The 25,358-nt window shown below is 43.7% G+C and overlaps 1 protein-coding gene across 1 annotated transcript in view; it reads left to right on the forward strand.

Moving 5' to 3' along the window:
• The first annotated feature begins 1,955 nt into the window (after nucleotides 1–1,955).
• The window catches only part of USP14 (ubiquitin specific peptidase 14), a 301,022-nt gene continuing 277,619 nt past the window's right edge, over nucleotides 1,956–25,358 (forward strand). The window contains exons 1-2 of the mRNA XM_085605800.1: nucleotides 1,956–2,353; nucleotides 17,930–18,075. Of these exons, the coding sequence (XP_085461926.1) occupies nucleotides 2,338–2,353; nucleotides 17,930–18,075 (162 nt within the window). The 5' untranslated portion in view covers nucleotides 1,956–2,337. The remainder of the gene's footprint in view (nucleotides 2,354–17,929; nucleotides 18,076–25,358) is intronic.

The following is a 25,358-nucleotide window of genomic DNA, read 5'->3' on the forward strand; positions in this document are numbered from 1 at the left end:
GTGTTTTCTGTTGTGTTATGTCTTTATGTAGTGTGTCACACAGTATTTTCATCACAGATCACGTGATAACGTTATGGATAGCGTTAAGAGACGACCATCGTTCACCTCCTTTTTCAGATCACTGTTCTAACACGACGGAATGAACTTCTACCAACGTGATTAAATGTCTTGTGTATCTCTCTTTTATACCTTTTTTCCTTTTAGGTTAATAGGAGTATCTAAGACCCATTGGGGCATTACCAACTTTTGGAGGCTATTTACTTCCATTCTGATTTTTTTTTCACTCACTATTTTGATTTTTAACATATCACAGTGCGTCGTAGGAAGGGATCCTTAAGGTCCTGACGAAGAAGCATGGGGAAGCTTCGAAACATGTCGACACCAGTAGGAGGCCTAGCTCATTGAGGCATACACCCTCCTCCCCCCCACCTTTTTACTAATACCAGCTTAGACGGCAGAATAAATTTTCCTAGACCAGAGAGCCAGGTATTTTTTAAATCACTCTCCATCCACTCCTGACCCTTCCTTGCACACCCCTGCACTACACATAGTAGTCTCAGTAAGAACAGTGCTCCCACGCATACGTAGGTTGTAGCACGCCCCGTCCCGTAGAGGGGCGGGAAGACCCCTATGATGAAGCATGACACCAAGGGCCCTTTTGGTGTGTGAGGGGTATTTTAACAACTGATGTGTATTCTCCACGACCGTGAGATACATATTGTATAAACGGGAGACTCTTGATTTACTGTACCGGTGGGTGGATCCTTTTGTTTATGTACGCTTTACTGGGAGGAAGTATCCACCTCCACCACTCGTTGAGTGGTACCTTACTACTCCCCTCTTTGTTTTTCTTTCTCTGCTGCTACTATAGCCAGATGGTTAAAATCAGTCATGTAAGAAGCGGGTATTGATCCCAAGTGTATGGAGTGCATTCTGTGCGTGGGGCCATGGCCTCCAAAACCTTTATGTTGGGTTCTACTGTTCAAGATATCATGTGATCTGCTGACTGGTCTTCTGAATCAACTTTTAAACAGTTTTATTATAAACCGGTGGGTGATATAGCTCCAGTTGTGTATGATAAGCATTAAACTAGCATAATCCGAAGCCTCCGGTCCTGTAATAGAATAAAAATTTAGCTAGCATTCCCGCCAAGAATTTTCAATTCTATTAAGGACATGCAGACGAGGATTATCCCACCCGGTTATATTACAATATTTGTAATGTTTACCCACCCGTGTGTATTGAATATTCTGTTTAAGCAGAAGTTACGGGTTTCTTATATCTCCTTCCTTTCAGGGTCTGAGAAGAAGATGGAGTAGCAGTACTTCTGGTTAAGAAGATGTTAGCGTTTCCAGTTTGGTTTTTCCACACTGGAGGATGTTTGTTTGGACTTGTATTATTCTATTGGGACTAAAACGTTCGAGCAAAGAAAGAGGCTAACGTAATGGTTATGGTGGCTCTTATAGGGTCATACAGGAAGTGTTGTACACCTAAGCATCATGGGATGTGTAGTTATTTCACATAACAAAAATGTTTTGATTGGCTGCTGTGAGTGGCAATAAAATAGAAAGAGAAGCATAATCCTCGCCTTCGTGTCCTTAATAGAACTGAAAATTCTTGGCGCGAATGCTAGCTAATTTTGTATTGCTCGCCCACACCACCACAAAGAGAGCATGAGTATTATATACTTTTGCATCTGTAATACCAATCTGTGTCTCCTTGGACTGTCTGCACAGTGTACTTCATTTTATATCACTATATAGAGAGCTGGTGTCCCTCAGGGAAACATAATCAGAGCCTCCGGTCCTGCAATAGAATTTGTTGGCTCGTCCACTAGTCGAATTTGGAAAGCATTTGCAGTTCTGTTTGATCAATATCACAGAGACGCAACCAGCCTTCAAACGTCACGCGCAGTAGACAACACTAAGACGTTGCAATTGCCCACGTGACTATAAAGTTCAACAGATGCCCCACCGATGTAGCCGAAAGTTCATGCACATAGCCCACGGAGATCTGCTTCATTAGTTGGGGATACATTGAGCACTTAGGAAAACCAATAACCCGTTGACAAGTAGGGTGTTACAATAACAAATGTGGAGCAATGTTGAAATAACACAACAAGCAATCAAGACTTGAGCAGCTACCAACCCGAACACGCCTCCCTCAGAAAACGGAGCGTAAATGTAGCATATTCCGGAGCTGCGCGGTGAGTGCTGGAACGTCAGGGTCACGCCGCACGCCGGAAAGTGGTAGCTGGAGCGCGCTACGTCATTGAGTGGCGACTGCGGGAGAGCGACGCCCGAGAGAGAAGAACCGGCACCCCTGACAAGCAGCGCCATGCCGCAGTACACAGGTATTCTTTGCAAGAGCTTCAGAGCTGAGACTGCTACTACACCCTTCTCCTAGTACTGCGCATACACTAAAGCTACTACACCCCATCCAGTGCACTGTCACTGTTCCGCGTTTCCTGCCCAGCTACTGCACAGTCACTGTGCTACTCGCTGCTTCCAACCGCTATATCGCAGAAACAACGCAGTAACTTGACTCAACCCACTGCACAATCATTGCTGTCAACCACTACTGCCACCCATTCATTCTTGTGCCACTCAGTGCCAGAGCTGAGACTGTCACATATTCCCGCCAGTCCACGCAACTCTTTCCCGGTAACTACTACAGCCGCTGTATCCCAAGCCAGTGCATTCATTGACACCCCTCTCCCCCACCTGTCTGTGGTGTCACCCCTCCCCTCCAAAAGGCTGTATACTGGTCCATATGGCTGTGCATTCACATGTCCCTGCTCGTTATGGCCCGTTATGCCCAAGGCTGCGATGTAATTTGCCCAACAGAATGCGCAACAACGTTTTAGATATTTATCCTCGCCATTGTTGGCAGTCACTTGCCCTCCCTCTTCAGTAATGGAGCAGCATATAGTATTCTCTGTGCTCAGTCCCTTAATGTCGGAGCTAATGTCTGGAATGCAGAGAGTGTAATACTTATTAGAATGTTTGTGTGTGTGGTCAGACGTGGGTGCAGGGTCGGCTTTTGGTATGGGGGAGCTGTGCTTATATGCACAGAGCTCCAGTCTTCAGCGGGGCGCATAGCGCGATCTACTTAAAGGTCATGAAACCAGCTGCTTCTGTCACATGCCTACAGTGACACAGTTCAAAATGCTTTCAAACATTATTTAACATGGTGCAGGCGCTGTTTTTTGTAAGACCCCTTTATTGCCTACACATCTTCCTTACCCCCCCCCCCCCCCCCCCCCCCCCGCCATCACATATCTGCCTCCATCCCACAAAAAGCTAATTGGCACCTCCATAATGGAACTCAGCAATGAGGGATTTGGGCGAGTTGGGGAGATATTTGTTTTCAGAGGCCAAAGAACACAAATGGGGTCCCTTGCTGCCTCATTTCTATTTACCAGCCGCAGCTAAGAGGCTAATTATTTTCCTGCCCAGGGCACGGTTTGGGCAAAGGTCTGGCATTGAGTGGGAGCTAAGAGACTGTTGCAGTTGGAGGGATAATAGATCCCTGATAGAACCTACCTGGTGTGGCTTGCACCTTAGGGCCTTACATGAAATAAAGAACTTACTCCTAACTGAGTGACTTCAGTCTCTTGTATGAAAACCTTACCATTTGATTTAAACACTGCCTCTGCTGAGACTAAGTAGTCGCTTGACCCACCCCCTAAGACTAGGGCAGCCCCTTTACCCACCCCTGCGATTGAGTAGCTGATTAACCCGTCGCTCAGCGACTGAGTAGCCACTTCCTTTTACGATTTCCCCATTGCTGGCTCCAACATTTGTACGGACGCCGTCCCAAACCAATATAGTTGATACACCGAACCCAATGCACAGCCTCAGATATTAATTCAAATGCTGCAAGGAAGGCGTACAAATTCATATACCATTGTGGTTGGTTTGTGCAGTCGCCCTTTTTCTGCCCCCTGCCGACCCACTGTTGCAGTTCCTCTTGTAGTTTTGGTGTTGCATCCCCCCTACCTGATATACGTCACCCTCTTACCTCCCAATGTGTATTCTTGCAAATGGTGCAACTCTGGTTTTGCATATTCCTTCAGCTCATTGAAAACATTTTGTATTGTGTAATTTAATCTTTATTTATTTATTTGAAGTGTTTTTATAAAGCGCAAACGTGACCCAAAAAAGGGTATCAGAGCGCTGTACAAAGGAGGGTACAAAGCAAGAGTTTTAAAACAATTGTGTGGTACAAAATAGAACACACAAATTAACTAAAAAGTTATAGCAGGTAATGCCTCAAAAAGGACCTGTGAAGAGAAAACATAACAAATTTAGAGCGATCGGAAAAAGGATTGTCAAGCTGGCGATGGAAGTAGATTAAAGATGGCCTCAGGGCTATTGCAGTAAATGGTTTTTCAGTATTAGCCACTTGACGTGTGTTTTGAAATAGGTAGTCGATGGGTTGGATCTGATCTAAGGAGGAAGAACATTCCAAGTTCTAGGACAAGACCCAAAAATGCACGGTGTTAGGTTCTTTTCTTATTGAATTTGGGTAGTTTCAAAAGTAGATTAGAGCTTCCTAAATTCTGACTCGAGCCAGAGAGCTCAAGTTTTTTTGCTAGGTAGACGGGGGTGTTGTAATGAATAGCTTTGTTCGTCAGGCAAGCAATCTTGAAGCGAATCCTTGCTTCAATGGATAGCCAGTTAAGCTGAATTAAGTTTGGGGTGATATGGTCATTTTTTCTGGAACCCGTGAGGAATCTGGCCGACGCGTTAAGGGTGGCTTTAAGCGGAGCCATTCTCACTTTAGGAAGGCCTGCAAGGGTCACCAAACCATATTCCAAGCGTTAGATAACTGGGGATTGGACAGCTGTGTGGATGTCCTCAGGAGGCAAGAATGGCTTGACTTTCCTTAGGGTGTTGAGCTGATGATTGGCACCCCTAATAACGGCACTAATGTGAGCTTGCATGTTTAAGTATTTGTCCAGGGTGATGCCTAAAGATCATGCGGGGTGCAGTTGAGTGCAGAGAGTTGTTTGATCCAGTCTTGGCTAGGCGCGGAGTGGTTGCGGGGGGAAATTAAAAGGAATTCTGTTTTTAAGGGAGTTTAGCAACAGACGATTATGTGTTCGCCACTGTTGCATTTTCCAAAGCGCATCATTAAGAATTTTTACATCGTCAGGAGTGGAGATCTTCAGATAAAGTTGTGTATCATCAGCATACAAATGGTATTGAATGTTGGATTCATTCAGAATATTGAAAAGAGGTTCCATAAAAAAATTGAACCGTGTGGGAGAGAGTGCAGAATCTTGAGGTACTCCAATCGTGACCGGGGTACTGGCCGCAAGTGATTGGTTAACTTTGATTCTTTGGGTACGGTTATGTAAAAAAGAAGCAAACCAATTTAGGACAGGGCCCGATAGCCCCATCCTGTGTTGAAGAATAACAATCAGGTTTTCATGTTTAATAGTGTCATATGCTGACAAGTCAAACAGAATCAGAAGACAGGGGACATTTTGATCAAGGGATCTCGAGGCGTCGTCAATTATGATGGTTAGAGCTGTTTCAGTGCTGTGCCCTGCCCTGAAACCAGACTGGTAAAGGTCAAGGAGCTGACATTTTTCAATGTGGTTGCAGAGCTGTGTGTGGACGCATTTCTGGAGTAATTTTGCTACAGTCATGATGCTAGTGATTGGACGGAAGTTAGTAGGATCCGCTAAGTCGACATTAGACTTCTTAGGGATGGGAGTGACTTGCCCCATCTTGAGGAAGTCCGGAATCCTCCCCTGTACGAGAGATTCTTGAATATTCCGGGTCCAGAGTGAGAGAATGGCTGAATTGAGATCTTTGAGAAGTTTAGTGGGAAGAGGATCGTTGAAGTGGTTAGAGGGTTTTAGAGACGCCAGGGAGAGTGCCAGCTCAGCATCATCCGGGAGCAAGAAGGAGTTCCAAGAACTGTTGTTTTTAGGAGAGCCTACAATGGGGTGTGAAAAAGCAATCTCTGCCTTAGGTACAGCGGAGGAACTCGAGGACCGCTGGTTAGTTGCTGCAAGTTGCAGTTCAAGTTAAATTTTCCGTGTCTTCTCCGAGAATTGCGCTGAGAAATCTTCCTCACTGGGGTAGGAGGTCATGGGTGCTGAAATGTGATTTATAATATGAGTGGTTTGTTGTTTGCTGATTTCAAACAGTTTCTTGGTTCTATTTATAGGGCTATCCAGCTGGTCCCTGATCGATCTGATTTCGCACTGCGAATGCGTTTGTTGTAAGCACTTTTCATCCTCATAACTGCTTGAGGCTTGTAGTGGACGGAAAGTTTTTCCAAAGTCTCTCAGAAAGCCAACGTTTGTGACGTTCCTCATTTAAGGATTCATTAAACCAAGGTTTGGATTGTTTGGTTGGAATCCTTTTGATTTGCAAGGGATCAAAAGTCAACTATACTTGACATGGAATTGATGTAGTGATCCGTAAGGTCATCCACTTATACATGTTATGGGGTGGCTGCAGCAAGTTGTTGCTAATGGTAGTTAGATTATTGAGGTTGATGTCTCTCAGATTGCGAACCAGCTGTTTGGTTTTAAGCGCTTAACCTTGTCTGAGCAAGACTTTTTCCAAAATGTGAAACGAAATTTGGTGGTGAACCGACCAATCACAAGGTATAATGTTGTCTCTAGCTATGATAAGGTCCAGGGTGGCACTTTTCTTGTGAGTGGGACCATTGCAGGCCTGGATGAGGTTGAGGTCGGAGAGGAAAGCCTTAAGAAAGCATACTAGGGCATCATTTGTGTCGTTCCAGCTTCTGTGCTGCACCCTCCTCTTGATTGGTTTGTGTTGAGCTTTTGTATAGTGCTTCAAATCTCTGACGTCTCTTTCGTACAGTAGAGAGTATGCAGCGTGTTATGAATGGATAGTAAGGGATATGTTTTTATTGTGAGCTGTGTGGGAAATGTTAGGTGTTGCACCTTTGGGCTGCTCGATTTGAGTTCCTGTGGATTTGCAGTAGAGTATGCAGCGTGTTATGAATGGAGTAAAGGATATGTTTTTATTGTGAGCTGTGTGGGAAATGTTAGGTGTTGCACCTTTGGGCTGCTCGATTTGAGTTCCTGTGGATTTGCCAATCAATGATGCAAATGTGTTTAAGCTAGAAAGAGCAGCACAGAACTGCGTCATACTTACGTTCTATTAACCTTTGACTTCCTTAGTTAAATTGTTTTGAATTTCTTTATTGGGGTGGGGCTGTGTCGTGGAGTGGTTCTTATTGAATAATAAAGTTTGGTATTTGGAAACCTCTAAGTTTCCGTTTCCTTTTGGAAGTTTGTGTGGGCAGGTTTTATTATTTTACCTGGAAGTGTGTTATAGAATTTGCCTGCACAGTAAAGGAGGTTACATCAGTATGAGATTTTCTGAACCTGGGATTGGCTAAAACTAGGCTCATTCTAGTTCCGTTTTCCCTTATTGGGTGGCATGTGCAAAGTTTGCATTGTTTAAAGATTGACCCGATGCTGTGCAAGGCTTTGTGCAATGCATAGTGATACATCATGCACCTGGATAGCAATAAGACGGGTGTTCTTAGGTAAAGTCTGTTGGTGTAATCAAGATGGGCAGATCAAAGATGATGGCATCTGAAATCTATGGGTGAGGTCTCAGGAAACATAAAAACATGGTGCAGGAGGAGGTTTTGATCGCCTTCTTTACATCGGGTAAAAAATAAAGGTTGAAATCCATAATAATAATTTCTAGGTTCCTGACTTTATAGGCGTGGCTGGTGAAGGTTTTGTAAGGGGGGGGGGGGGGAGGCTGTAATCTGGTTTCCACAAGTGACGTTTTCTGATTTGGAAGTGTTGATCTTGAGGTGGCTTTGTGACAGCCGCTCATGTGCTGCAAAGAGCCAATCCACTGGGGTTCATGTCACAGGGTTTTTCGAGGTTCAGAATGATTGGAGTGTCATCATTTTAATTGTTGTGGATGGGGTTGAAGAACTAGATGGTCTGGGAAGAGGGTTAAACCAAGCTTTTGGTAACTGCGTTCTGATGGTGGCTCCTTGTGCAACACATGCACGGCAAGGAAAGGAGCTGGCATGAATGGAGGGTGAGATCTTCTGGTGAGGTGAGATGAGATCCGCTTCAGGGCAGTATTTTGAATTCTGAGCTCTGCCTCATATTAAGAGGGGTGATATACAATGTTGATGGCTGAGGCCTGCAGTTGTAGAGGGAGGTAAACCACGTTGTGCTGTACAGTGGGCTTCGGGTTGTCCTATGTGGTAGCTATGTAAAATTTCACGCCTCAGCTCTTCTGCTTGATAGTTTGAGAGCAAGTTATTTTCTTCGAGGAAGCCTGATATTTTGATTAGTTTGCCTATGAAGACGCTATTAACAGTATCTCTAAAATTAGCAAGGTGTGTCCAATAAGAGTTTTTCTTATGAATAGGGTTGACGTTTTGTGATCTTAGGGAAATTGCCGAATAAAAGGGAGAACTTGATGATATTTATGGCAGGGTGCGGTCGAAAGGAGGGTCTCCTTGAATGGAGAGCTTTAAGGGATCTTGATGTGCCTCTTGCTTGAGGAGACATATGAGTTGTTTGTGAGCTGATTGAATGGGAAGAACATGGCTTGAATGCTGTATTGAGTGGTGGAATCAGTAATAGATGCTCTTGTAGGATTTTGTCTTCAGTTAGCTGTCCAAAGCGTGGTCTCTAAAGGTGAAATGACTTGCTGGGGCATCCAAGAGAAGCTATGAGTAGAGGCTGTAAGTGAAGGTGTATTCTAGTTTCTGAAATTAGCAATTATTTTGATGTTTTCTGTAAGGGCACTCTGCCTTACGAATGCATGTTGTGGAACCTCTTTCTTTTGATGCCCGTTGTCTTATGAAGTTTGCAGTGGTATTGAATGCAGATCTTGTGGTCCTGTGTGCACATATCCTTCTAAAATCTTTCCAGTGCTCTATTTTCTGTTTTTGCCAGGCAAAATCGAGAGAGAATCAAGTGATGTTTAGTCTGTTTCCAAGGAGAAATGCAGTCTTGAGAAGGATACATGTCACTGGCAGCTCTTAGCCTGCTGTGTGGTCATTGTTGATGTCTGTCAGTGAATCAGCAGAAGCAACTGCTACGTCTATATTTTCCATGGTGCAAGACTTTTCACCGATGTCTGCATTACCAGGGAGTACCAGTCACTCTTGCAATGAGTGCTTGTTTTCCCCACTAAATAGGCCCTTTTTTTTTCATGAGACCTGGGAGAATTAAAAACCGAACCCATCTTCTTCTCGTGGTATAATTAAAGACATATTACTGAGGAATATCTCCAGAACAGGATAATGCGGACGTGAATGCATCTCATAGCGATACACCGATGCATTAAAGTGAGTCATGGAGTAAACTGCGCAGTTTCCCCTTGTCAGAGTTGCCCTCATCGGATATATTGTTTGTTAATCTTCTTATTAAGATTATTTAAGTATACAAAGCTGAGAATGCAATTCTTTATCATTTTTTTAAAACTTCTTTTTATTGATCAGAAGTCACTTTCATAAACATGATCATACGCTTACAGTGGGTTGCATACATTTTCAATAGCATACACATTCTGTTGAACAAAACCCGTCATTATATTAATAGTCCGAATCGCCCAGTCCCGGTGCCCTCCCTACCTAACTAGTCAGTGCCCCCCCAAGCCCACTATAATCTTCCCATCGCTGCCAGACTTTTTCCCATTTCTTGGGGCATCACCGGCTTTCATAGATTGTCTTTTCCGCCGCACAGCACCAATCCATATCTCGTTCCCACTGAGAGACCCTAAGCGGTTGGATCGCACCCCCATGTTTCTTTTAGCAACCATTGCAGCCACTTCTTTATAATTTCTGGAATTTTACAATAGACTTTGAATTGCTTTCTAATGTTTATTTTTAACGTGTACTCACTTAAAAGGCTGAGTTAAACATAGGATTGATGGAGAGCAAATAGACATTTGTTTTTTGAGAAACAAGGTGAATTTACTTCTGGATTGTGTTGTTATATGAAAAAGTTAAAACAAACATATGAACCAACAACAATGTAACACTTGAAATACAGCGGTGTGCTTATTATGTGATTTGGTAATGTAGCTGACTAATGTACAGACCCCAAACTCACTGTTCCTTAATGGGCCCCCTCCTTAATAAAGACCACATTTACGGTCATACCTATCTACATGGTTGCAGATTTAAAATATCCTTATTGATGGTTAAGTAAACTCTAAAATGTTGCAAATAAATACCCACATGTGATACCTGATTGTGATCACCACCCTTTAAAGAGTTTTAAAATGCTCTTGCCAAAATAAACTGACATCCGTTATCACAAACCTTTACTGTTCATGATCTTAGATGTAGCAAATGCTTAAAAGCAAGTAGAAATAAAGGAAACACATAGATAGTTGATAACGCAGTGTACCTTCTAACCTACAAAGTGACAGGTTTTTCTAAGGGTATTACTGGATCCACAAGGTAAGCAAATCTCCTGGACTTAAGTATAGTGGTATTTGCCCCAGTAAGGTCCGATACCTTGCTACATGACCTTCTGTGATGCCTAGCCTTGGATAGTTACCTTGGTGCCTCGCTCAAGGTCAGCTGCAGTCTGTTACAGCAGTGGAAGCATAGAAGAACACAGACATAAAGGACTTGTCTCAGGCAACACGGGTCTCTCTCGATCTGGCTGCCCGACAGACAAACCTGATGTTGCAACACTGCAAAACCAACTGAGTCACTTGAGGAAAAAAAGAGCAATAGGTTGTGCTGAGAGGGAGTGTTTCCTAGGGACAGATACCACTTGGTTCGCCTGTAAATTCAGCATTGGAGTCTTGGCTGCCCTCATCTGGTCTCTACAGAAAGCTAAGAAGGGTTTCAAGGAGTTTTGCCTATGTCGCTGAATTCCTTGGACTGGCTGCTGGGGAAAATTAACAACCTAGAAGAACATCAGGCTTTTTATAGATGGGTTGAAACTGGCTGCACTCCTATTGAACCTGTGAAAACACTACTAGCAACAGGACCCATACACATCTGTCTTGGAGGAGCTCAATAAGCTGGAAGGAAACTCTAGTATGTCCATGTACAAGGTATTGAGCCATGACTCATTGTCAAGTAGAGTCCGTGCAGCTGCAAATTCAGCCATTTGGATTGAGGAATAGTTTTCCTTTTGAGAGGCGTTTCTGATAATATCCTCTTACTGGGATGGATTGTGGTGTTCCTTTCTACATGCTGATGACCTGTACATTCCAAGAGCCTGTTCTAAAGGGGAACCGTGTATGTTCCCTACAGAAAGCCTATAAACAAAGAACAGTTGAGGGAGGAAAAAGTGGGGCAATGTTGTTGTCCTACACAGACAGTATTCTTCCATCATCTTGCAACCCTCATTGTTATAAAAAATAAAATGCTTGTGAAGAACCTAATGCTGTAACGCTAGTCTTTGTGAAGCAGTTAGCTTGTGCACCCATTCTGATGATCATGATTGATAGCCAGCATCCAAAACATACAAAACCCGGAACAAAATTGCTTTGCTTCTAATCCCCCTTCCTCCAACGTTTACCCTTGTTCCTGAGCCTACTTTTGGATATCTGGGACAGGTTGCACTTTTAACCCTTCATAATTTGTTTCCAAAAGACATTCTTACCAAATTTGCGTCCCTCCACCACACACACGTTGGGGGGATTGTAAAGGTACTTGGAGTCTATTTCCATTGATTGGAGGGGTCTGGGAAAAAAGCCTAAATATATATATATATTTTTTAACTGAAAAATGACAGTGTTGTGCAATACAATTTCTCCCCTCCCCCCCACCTAAGAATGGCATTAAAAGTCATTGGAATTAACATTAAGTTACCTGCCTCTAGTCATCATTGCGATTGTGCAGCTGTGATCCTGCATTAGCACTGAGATATACTAAGAAATACTATAATTAGAGTGGTGTTCAAAGTATGCACTTCTAGGAACATTCCAAGAAATTACAGGAATCTGCTCCCCACCAGTGCCCAGGAGCATCTGACAGTCCTGTGTTCAGCAGCACCATTAGGAACATTCCAAGAAATTACAGGAATCTGCTCCCCACCAGTGCCCAGGAGCATCTGACAGTCCTGTGTTCAGCAGCACCATAAGGAGAGTGATAGTGCTATGGTTCTTTGAAGCTGGTGAGAACGTCTTGCTGCTGGTCCCAGCAAGGCGAGGAGGTGCTTAGAGAGCATGTATTCAATGAAAATGATTGCGAGCTACTAATATTATTAGTGTTGTGATGGTGACCACATCAGACAAGATTGTTAGTGCCTCCATATGCAAGATTACTTGCAGTGATTCCCCTCCGTGCATCAGACAGGGTTACAGCAGTAACATAGAAAAGGCTTTGGCAATTTGAAAAGCCTCTACATGGGTAGTCTATAATAGCTAAAGTTGCAATGCCCCTGACACGGAAGTAATTGCAGTAATAAGCCTCCCCACATGATTTATCACTCAAAAATCAGCTTGAAATACGTTTTAGAAATCTAGCCTTTTTCTCCTAACGTAAGCTTATGAGTTCTGAAAATATACACAATTTCAGCATACATAAATTCATCCAAGCAAAAGGTTCTAATTTAGTAGGTTGTGTTGCACACAGGAAAGCTACTTACAGGTAGCTGGAGAGCTACCAGTAGCTCACACGCTACTAATTCTAGAAGTCTGTTTGACAGGTGCCAGTGAGGAAGACTAGGAGATGAGAAAACATGTTAGAAATGGGGGTCTCGCCCCTTTCTTGGCATGGCGTGCCCAGTGGTCGGGGAAACTGACTCTAATTACACCACTCTGGCATGGCATGGCACTTGGTTGCGGGTTTGGGAGGGTTTCGAGTGTGGGATCTCCTTGGGATCTCTTGTTTAGGCGACGTGTGGCGGGGGAGTCACATGTGCTCCTTCCAGGAGCTCCGGGATCGGTTCTCGTTGTGCCCCTCGCAGTTCTATAAATATCTTCAGCTGCGCCACGCGATTCAGTCTCATGTCCCTTTGGATTCACGGATCCCTGCCCATAGCCCACCCGAAGCTCAGGTGATGTTGAGGTATCTGCGGAAGGGGGGAATCTCCCGTATTTATCAGCCCCTGGTCCATAACACCCCGGCGGACTGGGACGACATGAAGCGGTGCTGGGAGGCCTGGGTGGGACCATTGGACGAGGCTGATTGGAGGGATGCCCTTATGGCACCCAGGACGATTACCTCATCAGCCAGGTTGCTGCTCATCCAGGTTTATTATCTGCACACCGCCTATCTGACCCCGGAACGCCTCTTCCGTGCGGGCCTTTCTCCAGATGCCTCATGTGCACGTTGTGGGGCAGACCCGGCGGACATCTTTCACCTGGTGTGGACTTGCTCGCGCCTGGGCCCCTTCTGGAGCGACATTGAGCTTGAATTAACTGAGACACTGGGGTGGGAGGTTCCCCATGATCCCAAACTGGCCTTGCTGGGGTTAACGGACGGATTGGATGGATCCCGCAATGAGAAATTCTTCCTAACTACTTCCCTAGTAGTGGCTAAAAGAGATATCGCTGCCGCCTGGAAGCGGACCGACCCACCCACATGCGCTACATGGAGAAGGGGGTGGACTGGCTCGCGGCACAGGAGCGCATGATGTACTCTGCGCAGGTTGCCCCAAAAAGTTTAATGGAATATGGGGAAAGTGGCTGGGGGGTCTAATTTAGGGGTGTCGGTGCGGGTGGTGGGAGTGAGGGGTTCGGGGAGGGGGCGGGAGATTTCGTTATTGATTGTCAATGAATCCGGAAGATGTCATTTTGATGCCAGTTCATTTGGACTGTTGTATGTGTATTTGTGTTCTTTTGCAAAATAAAAATTTGCTTATCAAAAAGAAATGGGGGTCTCTAGTTGGCAGGTGGTTACCCTGCCCAAGTAGGGACCCTTCTTCTAGTCAGGATAAGAAGGATACACTTCTAAAATAACCCCTGCTCACCTCCTTGGTAGCTTGCCACGAGAAGTCGGGCTAATCTCCGAGGCAGTGTGCAAAGCATTTGCACATAACCAGCAGTAATACAGTGAAAACACTACAAAAGGACAGCACGCCGTTTTTAGAAAAATATCCAGTATTTTATCTGTGCATACAAGACCAAAAACGATTAAAAAAAAAAAAAAAATCCACCATACAGTTCTTAGAACTATCAATAAGCCTAATTAGGCTTAAAATACAGTTCCTTGAAGTCCAGAGCTCTGTCCGGGGCTATCGTGAGGTCGAGAACAATAAATTCAAACAGTTCTGGCTGACCGCAGTGTCACAGGCCAGCTACGGTGTTGGGAAGACCCATAAAACAGTAACTTTAGAAATGCAGGACGTTTGCAACCTCTCGTAGAGTGCCGAAGAGCAGTCGTCTGTTTCTGGAGTTCGGTGCAGGAGTCGCCGGGCCTTTGAAGTCACACTTGTTGCAGGTCTAACTCCCTGTGGTTGAATTCAGGAGAGCTGGTGTCGGGGCTGAGGTGCGAAGTGCAGCGTTGCCCTCAGGTGGCGGTACAGGCAGAAGCTCGGCTGACTGCATCCAGCGACGTTGATCAGACCAGGGCTACGGTGCGAAGTGGGGTGGTGGTTGTTGCAGTGCTGGCAGGTCACGGTTAAAAGGGCTTTCATCGTTGCTGAAGCGGAGTCATGGGCGTCAGTAGGCCAAGGCTGTGGTGCAGGATGAAGGCGGTGCCTCGTGTAACTTGCGAGCAGTGCCCTCAAATCATGGCGCAGGCTGTGGTGTCGAGGTCAGCGTGGAGTGTCATCTGTGATAAAAAGACAGCTGTGTGAAGCGAGGCGGTGCGAACTGCGGTGCCCACAGATCACGGTGCAAGCAGCGGCTCGGTAGCGGCGTCGAACTGCGTGATCGACAAGACCAGGGTTGGGGTACGAAGTGTGGCGGTGCCCTCTGCGGTGCCTTCAGGACACCGAGCCAACAGCGATGTCGGTGACTGCATCAGGTTTTCTTCTGTTGCAGCACAAAACGCACAGTTCCCAGTGCTGTAGCAGATGAACTTGAAGTCTTTGGTGTTTCTGAGACTTCTTGAACAGGGGGCAAGCTTTACCTCAAGTTCTTGGAAAAACTCAAACAAAGAAGTTGCAGAAATATCAGTCCAGTCCTTTCTCTGGCGAAGACAGAAGCAGCAACTGTAGGACCACACAGCAAATTACTCAGCAAAGTGGTAGTTCCTCCTCACAGCTTCTCCAGCTCTTCTTCGTGGCAGGTTCCTTGAACCAAAAGAGTTCTAAAGATCCGGGGACTTGGCCCCAATATTTATACCACATTTTCCGTTGTCCTCCTGTGACAGAGCGTCTCTGTGCTTAGTCCAAACTAGTTATGCCATCTCTGGTCCAACTTCCTGGCAGGAGGTGGAGACAGCATTGTGCAAGGCAGACTGGGCCTATTCACATGCAAGGAAATCGCCTCCCACTACTCTAAATGCAGCCCAGGTCTAGTCAGCTCAGCCCGGACTCGACCAGGAAAGGCAGGACCCCCGCCCCAAGTGGCTGTCTACAGTTAATGCACATCCCCTGTCACTCCAAAGCCAGTCCATCAACAACCCAGCAGAGGCACACAGGATGGTTAAGCAAGAGAATGCCTACTTTCTAAACATGGCATTTTTTAAACGCACAATTAAAAACAATTTTAACTAAAAGATGTATTTTTAAATTCTGACTTCAGGCATACTAAACTCCAATCTCTTATGTTGTCCCAGTGGAAAGTTAAGCTTGTAACATGTTACAAAGCAGCTCTCATTCATTCCTATGGGACAGATAGCCTTTCAATGGTGAAAAACGAATTGCACAGTATTTTACTACGAGGGCATGTTACACACACCAGCACATGTCCTATCTTTCACACACACTAAACCCTGCCTGTGGGGGTACCCTTGGCCTACCTGAGGAGTGCTTTACATGTAAGAAAAGGGAAGGTTAGGGTCTGGTAAGTGCACTTGCCAGGTCGACATGGCAGTCACAAACTGCGCGCAGACACTGCAGTGGCAGGTCTGAGATATACATACATGGCTACTCAAATGGGTGGTGCAACCAGTGCTGCAGGCCCACTAGTAGCATTTGATTTACAGGCCCTGCTCACACCTAGTGCACTGTACTAGGGACGTAGCAGTAAATCAAATAGTCAATCGTGGAAAGACCAATCTATAATACAGGTTACTTTAGGAACACTCGCACATTAACACTGATCAGCAGTGAGAGTGGGCAGAGACGCTTAAACCAGCAAAAAGAGTCCAAACCAGGAGGTCAGAAAGGAAAAAGGCCGGGGAAACGCACCAAACGATGCCAGGTCTAACAACATGCAGTTGTCTTGCACCAAGCATCAAACTTACAAAGTATGTCTTTGACAAACCAAGGACAAAACTGACTTGCAGTGCAAACAAAAACATAATTCCATTGAATGTAAGTTTATTTAACCTGGTCGAAGTGGTGCCTGTGATCTGGAAATCTGGCAGCAGATGGTTGACGGCTAGGAGGTATTGGGTGTAGGCTGTGCAGCAGCTTGGTGCTCTTATGAATGCAGCTGCTGTCTATACTTTGCCCAGTGGAGTTATTGCGTTCTTCGTAATGATGTGGAGGGATCTTTGAATGTGTTTGAAATTTAATATGCGGAGATGTAGAGACAGAAGTTGATCCACGTGAGCATTGCACTGCATCTTTTGAAACTTTAAAGTGTGTTTCTGGAGTGCACGTCTTTGCTTGTCCCTCGGCCCCCCCCCCCCTCCCTAATTTTGTATGCTGTCCCCCCAATTGCTCACTGTGGTTACCTGTGAGCTCCTGTTTGTGCTTAGGGTACACCTTCATTTTTGTGTGGCTGCTTACTTTTAGTGTGATGTTCATCCTTGAAGATCATTTAGAGGAACAGGATTTTTCTTACCCAAGCATGTTTTATAGAAGGTGTAAGACTGGGTGGAATGTGTAGCTTGCGTTATAGGGATTCCCGTTTGTTCCTGAGGCTTAAGACTGGCTTTGAAATGATTTTCTCCTGTGAAAAATCTGTAGGTAAGAAATTTAAATGCATCTTTTCCCTGGAACATATAGGTCTGTATTAGGAAGCACAAGTTGAAAATTATTTTTTTTGTTAAAGTTCGAATGCATCGTTATTTTAGCCATGTTGAGAGCCTTTGCTTGTGCCTTCCGGTCGACCTGTGTGATCTGAAGGTAATGTTGCCCTTTGTCTAATTTATGATGTGCGGTTGATCTTGCTGAAAGCTTGGTTTGTTCTTTTGCTCTGTTAAAAAAACAAAACACTGGTGGCTTGTTTTCTCCCTTGCCCGTTGTCTGTTTTGTTGTGTCTATGCTTCAGCTCACTTGTGTCATTGAGCAATGTTTTTTGCCAGTAGCTGCTGTTGGATAAGTGAGTTGGTCCTGATAACCTAATTGCTCCTCGTGGGTGCTTATATACATGTACTTCCCACGTTAGGATTAAGTGGAATACACTGCACCAGGAGATGCCTCCCTATTTTCTTTCATGATTGCTAGTGTGTCTTTGATGTTATAACTAATTTCACAGAGGAGCATATTTTACCCGTTGCTGGATATTGTGGTGCTGTGTGCCTCTGTACACATAGCATTGTTTACTCGATTACTTAACACTCCACTAGTTCCTGACCCCTGTTAACTTTTCGCGACCATTAATGGAGGTTTAACAGTGGGAACCAATGTATATTGTATTAAGATCTGGTCATCTAGAAATGTTGTGAGCAGCCACTAATGTACATGCTTTAGCTAGCAGGCAAAACTACTGGTGTTAGATTAGTTACATCCCTGAAATAAGTACTGCGCTGTAAAGAAATAATGGAAGAATGAATTCACAAGAAAATGCTATAGTTGATGAGAGCAGATGTAACCTAGTGACTTGTTTATGACAAACTCTACACAGTGTGTGTAATTTTTTCAGAAAAGTCTTTAGTTCTTGCAGCACTTTGATCATTATTTGTGCTCTGTTTGCAGTTAATGTAAAATGGGGAAAGGAAAAATTCGACAATGTGGAGCTGAATACAGAAGAAACCCCAATGGTTTTCAAGGCACAGCTTTTTGCACTCACTGGAGTTCAGCCGGCCAGACAGAAAGTTATGGTTAAAGGAGGAACTCTAAAGGTAACGGTGAAAACATTGAGGGGGTTGTAATCCATAAAAATATTCTAGACTTGTGTATCTACCTTTTAGTTTTACAGTCCTTGTAGTGCTGACACATTTCAGTTACGAGATAAAATGTGGTGTTTTCCATTTATTGAGAGATGTTCACATACAAATACAGGCAATAATAGTAGGTATAAACTGCTCAGCATTTTGTTGCTTTTCCAATGCAGTCAGGTTAAACAGCGCTTAACCTAATTTTTTAACTGTTGTGCTTTAGAAATTAAAACAATAGGATTAGCTCACAGGTCCTCAGCCATCGCTGATTAAGGTGGCTTTTCTATCACTTTACGAGTATGGTTGTCTATTGTGTGCTCGCAATAGACTGACATTACAAATGTATCTGCCTATCACTATTGTCAAACGTTCAGCAGGATTTGAACATGAGATTTTTTTTTTTTTATGTTGTTAGTAGTGGGTGTGAATGTGCTGATGCGTCCCTCATCATTGCATCTCTCAAACCACACAATTCCCATTTAATTTAAACCCTCTGCGTTTTGATTAGTTACTGGCTTTCTTACAATGGCTCCATTGCTGACCTAATGGTCTCTGGGTAGTCAGTGATCAGGCATCGAAAAATCTTCTCGTCCACTCGCTATAGCATGTCCGATTTGATCAGGTCGAGCTATTTTTAGGAGCTGGCAAGTGAACTTGACACGCGAAAGGAACGGGTGTTCTGTTCATTAAGAAAGTGAATGAGTAATAAATCTGCCTTTTTAAATCTTGATAGATATATATATTTTTTATTTTCATGACACATCGTTGTCTGTTCAAGGACATATGCTTATATTGTTCTGGAAAATGGGGTTTACTTTTCTTTCCCTTACTGCAGTTAGATGATTTTGTAAAGTGAGCTATCTCACAATAAATGTGAAAGACGTAGGTTGTCGGGTTTTTTTTCTAACATATTATTTCAATAGCTTATAAATAGTACAAATATTTAAAAATATATCGGTAATTATGAAAACTATTTTTTTTTTTTTGCAATTCAAAAGTGTGATTTCAGCACAGATTTAAATAATGGCAAAACAAATGGGAACACTTTACTTGATGTGCAAATGACAAATATTTGCAGAAACTAGATTTCCAAACATGGTTTGTATACTATATAGTTTTATCAGTAAAACCGCATGTAACTTACACATTTTGTGCCCATTTGTATGTAAAATGTGCTGATTGCAAATGAGTGTGCTACCACTTCATGCATTAGTTACATATTTATTTAAAGTTGTAGTTGAGGTCCCCTGTCCAAAATGACAGGGGACCTCAGTCCCTCCATGAACCTGCCAATATTTTGTCGAAGCTGAAGTTCCTGTGTATGCTTTATATTAATCCCAAGATATCTAAAGTAGGATGTCTCCCATCGTGGGCCCCAATTAGGTAATCTCTCTGCCGGGGCCATGGCCAGAGAAGCGAGTGGGAACAGCAGTGATTTTAGCGAATAAGCCGGAAAACGCAATACGGCCCAAATACCTCCAACCAGCCCAGCAACACTGGAATTGCCATCCAGGGGTTGATGAAAGATAGTACAACGCATCATCGGCATACAATGAGATGACATGCCGCACCTCGCCCTACAAAATTCACTATTCCTGCATCTCCCGTCGCATACAGATAGCCAATTGCTCCATCACAAGTGCAAATACGAGAGGTGACAGCGGGCAGCCCTGAAGCGTCCCCAGCCATTCTGTCCAAGCCTCCGATCGACATCTACCCACTCTCACTTTGACACGTGGCTTGGTATACAATAAGTGCACCCACTTGCGATAATGCGGCCGGAAGCCCATGATTCTGAGCACATCCAAGAGGTATCCCCAGTCCACCTATTGATCTAGACAAGGCCTTTTCTAGATCAATAGCCATTAGCGGTAAATCTTCATCCCTGTGTTGCACCTCCTGAAGGACATGAGCCATTCGTTTCATTCCAGTGCTATGGCCAGGAATAAAGCCACAATGGTCTTCGTGTACTAGACTTTGCATATAGGGTGAAAAGCGCGTAGCGAGCACCTTACAGAGGATATTCATGTCTGTGTTGATCATTGTTAGGGGTCTATAGGTGGCCGGGTCAGATGCCCCCTGCCCACCTCCAGTTTAAGCAGTAGGCAGACCCCCCTCCCCCTGCTTCTCTCATTGTTGGAGGCAAGATACCAACATCCCACACTTCTAAGTAGACCTACCGCAGCCGATTGGCCATCGTCTCTGGAAAAGCTTGATAAAGGTCGGGGGAGCAGTTGCTTCCAGGAGCCTTCAGACGAGGCAGAGTACGAATTTAAGGTCTAACCTAGTCTAGCTTCAATAGAGCTTCAAGGGTCTCTACAGCTTCTGACCCCAAATGGGAGAGACCCAGCTCATTCAGCTAAGAAGTGTAATGCTGTGGGTCGATACCAGGGTCTGCCAGATATACTCATTGCAGATGCATCTGAAAAGTGTGTAAAACGTCTGCCCAAGATGTAACTTCTCAACACTGCGGTGTACTCGAGTGTGTCACAAACGGTGAGTTCTTGTTTCTCGCCCTCCCTACGCAATCTCTGTCTATACTGTTGTTCCATTACGGAAATGTAACCAAAACATGAAATTTGCATGCCACTCTGGGAAGAAAAAGCAGTAAGATCCTCGATTTAGACCTAATATTTATCTATTTTTTCCATTACCAAGCAGTTCATGGTAGGTATTTAATGGAAAATCATTTGAGCCGTAGAGTGATTGTTGGCTGTCTGTATTGCAGTTTTTTTATAGGTTCTAAACACTATACATTTCAGTGACTGTAATGGTCTCTCAGACATAACAGTATATTACTGACATAAGTAGACATTTGGTGTGCTGAAGTGGAAATTGAGATTAAAAGACAGGGCTAACCCCCCGCCTTTTCTGCTCTTGTGATGAACATTTAACATTGTGGCTGAGAAGAAGAGGGTTAAAACATTTCCACGAAAAATAATTACACTAACTTATTTTTTCTGATTTTAGTCCATAACGAGAGTTGTTAGAGGTTTAAAGGGTTTTATTAATGACATCTTAGTAGATCGTCTTTATTGAAAATCACATGTTGGAATGAGATTAATCTCCATAAACGATAAATATAAAATAAAAAATGATTAAGTAATTTTATTGCATAAAAGCACGTTCCGTAAAGGAATGAATCCCTGTTCTAAGAATCGGGCAGAAAATGGAGTTAGGAGCCCATTAAGGGTTCTAAATCAAGAGAGTGAGAGAACATACTTTAGGGTTTAAATCCGCTCAAATAGATCAAAACTGTAAAAGCAAAAACTTCCCAGAACGAGTAGTTCATGAAACTCAGTAAGGTCATATTGCAATAAGGTCTGGGTAAATGGGATATCGGCGTGGCTCAAAGGGTCTGGAAAAAGTAGGAATGTGGCATCCTGCTCTAAGAACACTCACTATTATAAACTTCACATTTCATGACTTTGCAACATGTTTCTCTTCTTGTCTTCTGTCAGTCAATCATCGTTCAATGCTCTCCTGGGAAAAGGATCACGCCTCATCTTCTCACACAAATACAATGGTCCTTAGACAATAATGTTGCACTCCCAATAATATTTTATTAGGGGCATCTGCACCTGCAGATCCACTATACTAAAGTGCCTTGATCCGACGGACCCTCAACTTAACTGCAAAACGATGACATTTCTTCTACTTGTATACGAGAAACTATTTAGAACAGTTCATCCGTCCGATTTAAGACTGGTATTAAGAACACATTAGCACTTTACATTAAACACTGCACTTTGGTCCTTGCTTCATTCTCTCCTGTGATGTATTATTGTCCACTAGAATTTTTTTTTAATTTATGATTACAATCTATTTTACTGTAAGATGTATAATTGTATTGCTATATTGTTATGGTTTTAATTAACTTGAACAAAGAATTTAATTTTCATTTCACTCAATGATATGCTAACATTTATACTTTCGCATGGAGTCCACTTCCTTCAGGCTGGCTTTCTCTCACATGTATGATGTTGTTCAATTCTCTAATATCAGTTTTTAACTAGTAAATGCTAATAAAAACGTGGCTCTTTACACACCATTAATTCAAGTAGTAATTATTCTCCCTGCGGCATCATACTTGTTACCAGCTGCAGCCAAGGCGCCTCCGGGCATTCAAGTGCTTTACAAAACCAAAATCAAATCCGTAAACTATGTAAGAATCGAAACGGCTATTTAATACAAGAAAAATATTTCTGCATGATCTCTTGAAGGGCGAACATAAGTAGGTTATAAAGTCAACTTCACATTTTAAACTTCCGACACCCAGGACATATTGTTTGGGGTCCAGGACAACAAGTTGTCATGTGTATTTTGTTCTTAAGACAAGTTGGCCCAGCCTCCTGCAGGACAAACCCTTTAACTGTCAGTATACAGTACCACATAATGGCTCAGGGAAGAGCATTGCCTGCAGTTAAGGTAATTTTTGTGTTCATTTGCTAATGCTTTGAACTTGTTTTTATGGCTCATTAATGCAAAGCCTTTTATTATTAGGGTGAGCGTTCTAAAGAAATGTTGTAAGCTTGAATTGAACTAGGGACAGCGGTTCCAGTATAAATATGTGTACACACTTTTTCAAAGTTTAGCAGTGTGAGGCTATGTATAATGTTCCCAGAATGCCCTCTGATTAGATGTGTATATATTTGCAGAAGCTTGAAAGCAATATGGATGATTATTTGCTTTAAAAATAAAATGTCCATAAAAAAATGCAATTGGGGGGGAAAAACACATTTTGATAAACTACGGCAAACTTGTAGGTACCACTTCCTTGCATCATCCGTTATAAATTGTGTTGATGCATGTTAGTATTTCCCAAAAATATTCCTAATGAAAAATCGGTGTAACCAGTTTTAACAACATTATGATTAACCCTGGTCGTAGTATGCGTAGGCACGCTATGCATAGCTAAGCGAAGTGCACTTTGCACTATGCACGCTACGCGTAGTGCGGTAGGGAAATGCTGTTCGCAATGATTGCACATTGCCGGATGCTTGTCCGCACTGTGCAATCATTGCGAACGGCATCATACACAGTTCAAGCGGTCGTTTTCTGCCGCTCAAGTAGATTTGTACTAGAGCGGCAGCTTTCTCAACGCGGACTGGTAGTTTCTCATCGCGAGCATACGCGACCACTCGCAATGAGAAAACTGACCTCCCCGTGTTGAGAATCTCAGCGGGAGGTTTATTATCCACGCTAGCGATCGGCAACTTGATGTTGCCGATCGCGAACGAGGAAAAAGTCTCGCCGGGATGTTGATTTTGCGCGGTCGCCAACTTGACATGGAGGACCGCGAGCGTGCAAAAAATGCCCGCTACGTGTTTTTGCACTGTGCTACGTGCAATTCGCGTAGATGCGCAAACTACGCACACTGAGCGTAGCGTAGTTTTCCGCCCAGGCCTAATTATGAGAAACCTTCAAATAAACCAGCATTGGCAAAGTAAGCAGGTCTGAATATTGATGGTCAGCCTTTTGGTTTTGTGAATGAGTGTCTTGTTTTGTAAAACCTTATTGGCGTGAGAGCTGGCAGGCTGTTACCATGTTGGGCATTGTCAAAAAGCAAAAATAAAATTGGGTCTCATAAAGCTCGCATTGCCACATTAGTTACTGGCACTGAACAAAACTACTTTGTGTGCCAATATGCTCCTTGTGAAAGAGCCGAATGCTGTCACTCATAGCAAAGCCAGCTGCTAGAGAAAGAGAGAATTGTAATAAAAGCAAAAGGTCTTTGTTAACATCAGACCTAATTAAAGGCCCAATTATTAAATACATCTCAAAGATGCACCCCTGGTTTATGTCCTTGCATTAGTGCAGATTTACGGTTTTCAGGAATTCACAAGAATTTACAGAAGTAGATCAATAAATAGCCCTATAAAATGTTTGGGAACTGCATTTTTGCACGAACAAACATGCATGTGTCACGCCAGGGTCCTAAGGTGGGGAGATGGCGGGCAGAATTGCTTAAATGGGCAAGAAGCGAGGGCAAACTGGGAAGGTTTGTGGTCATTTCAATGGAAATGTGCTGTCTGTAAATTACAGTGCAGTACCACATCATGATTTAGTAATCGATCTATTAAAAGTGAGAGTTTTTAAACATGAACTTAGAAACATTCCTGCCCCCTCCCGGAGGACAATGCTATTGATGAACAAAGAGGCAAGTGAGGGGTCATATGTACCTTTTATTTGGGCTAGATTTGTTTACTATACATGGTGCAAATGTTTAGTCTATTAAATCAAACATAGGGCCCTTATTATGAGTCGTGCGGTCCATGGCCTGCCAGACTTACGGTGGTGGTCTCCCGACTGCTCAATTATGACTAGGGCGGTCAGGTCGCGCTGGGGCCATTGCAACCACCAGGGAACCTTCATTCCCTGGCAGTTGTGCGGCAGTCCTGAGGCCGCAGTGAACTTGGCGGGATTGCCACAGTCCCGCCAAGTATATTACGCATTTCCTCTTTGGCATGGTTTTCATGGCGGTGAGCCCGCCATGAAAATCGGGTCATGTGGATGTACTTGGGCCCCTCTGTGTGCATACACCCCAGTACTTGCATTGACTGCAGCAGTCCATGCCGTGCAGGTACTGCCTTTTGATGTTCCCATTGCGGTGCCTATTTAATAGGTACCGCCAAAGACCCACCCGCCAGACCAGGAGAAACTCCTGAAATGGCGGGTGGTTCCTACTCTCGTTTGGTGGTGCGGAAGCAGGGCGGTCCCACTCCCACACTTCCAAAGTCATCATATCATAAGGCCCTATACATATTTGAACAGCCGGCATGCTGAACTTCCATATTTGAAGATGCTTTCATATTTAATTGTGAAGAAAAAGGTGACTCTATGAAATAAAATATTTGCCTGGGATCACAAAATTTGGACCAGTTTATGGGTCAAGTGCATTAGTTAGGTCGAGTAGATTATTCAAGTCACTAGACCTGCACGTCTAGTACCATTTTCATAACGTTTCGTGGTCTGGGGATTGAAACACATGCAACATTTGCTGGGTGGACTCTTTTCAGTGCAGTAGGGTATACCCACAAGGACCACGATAATTAACTCTGTTTGGACAGTGGTAAGTTGCAGGTGCAAACTGAACATCCATACTACTGCGCTTGTGAGTCATGATTTAAGTCTTCTTCTCACACTTGGAGCTGGGTGTCTCCGTATATGATTGATGCATACTCCTAAGTTTATGAACATAGTGTAAGGATGCTCCATGTAAAGGTTGAATTTCATAAAAGATGGAA

Source organism: Triturus cristatus, chromosome 5_1 (genome assembly GCF_964204655.1).
Source record: "Triturus cristatus chromosome 5_1, aTriCri1.1, whole genome shotgun sequence".
NCBI lineage: Eukaryota > Metazoa > Chordata > Amphibia > Caudata > Salamandridae > Triturus > Triturus cristatus.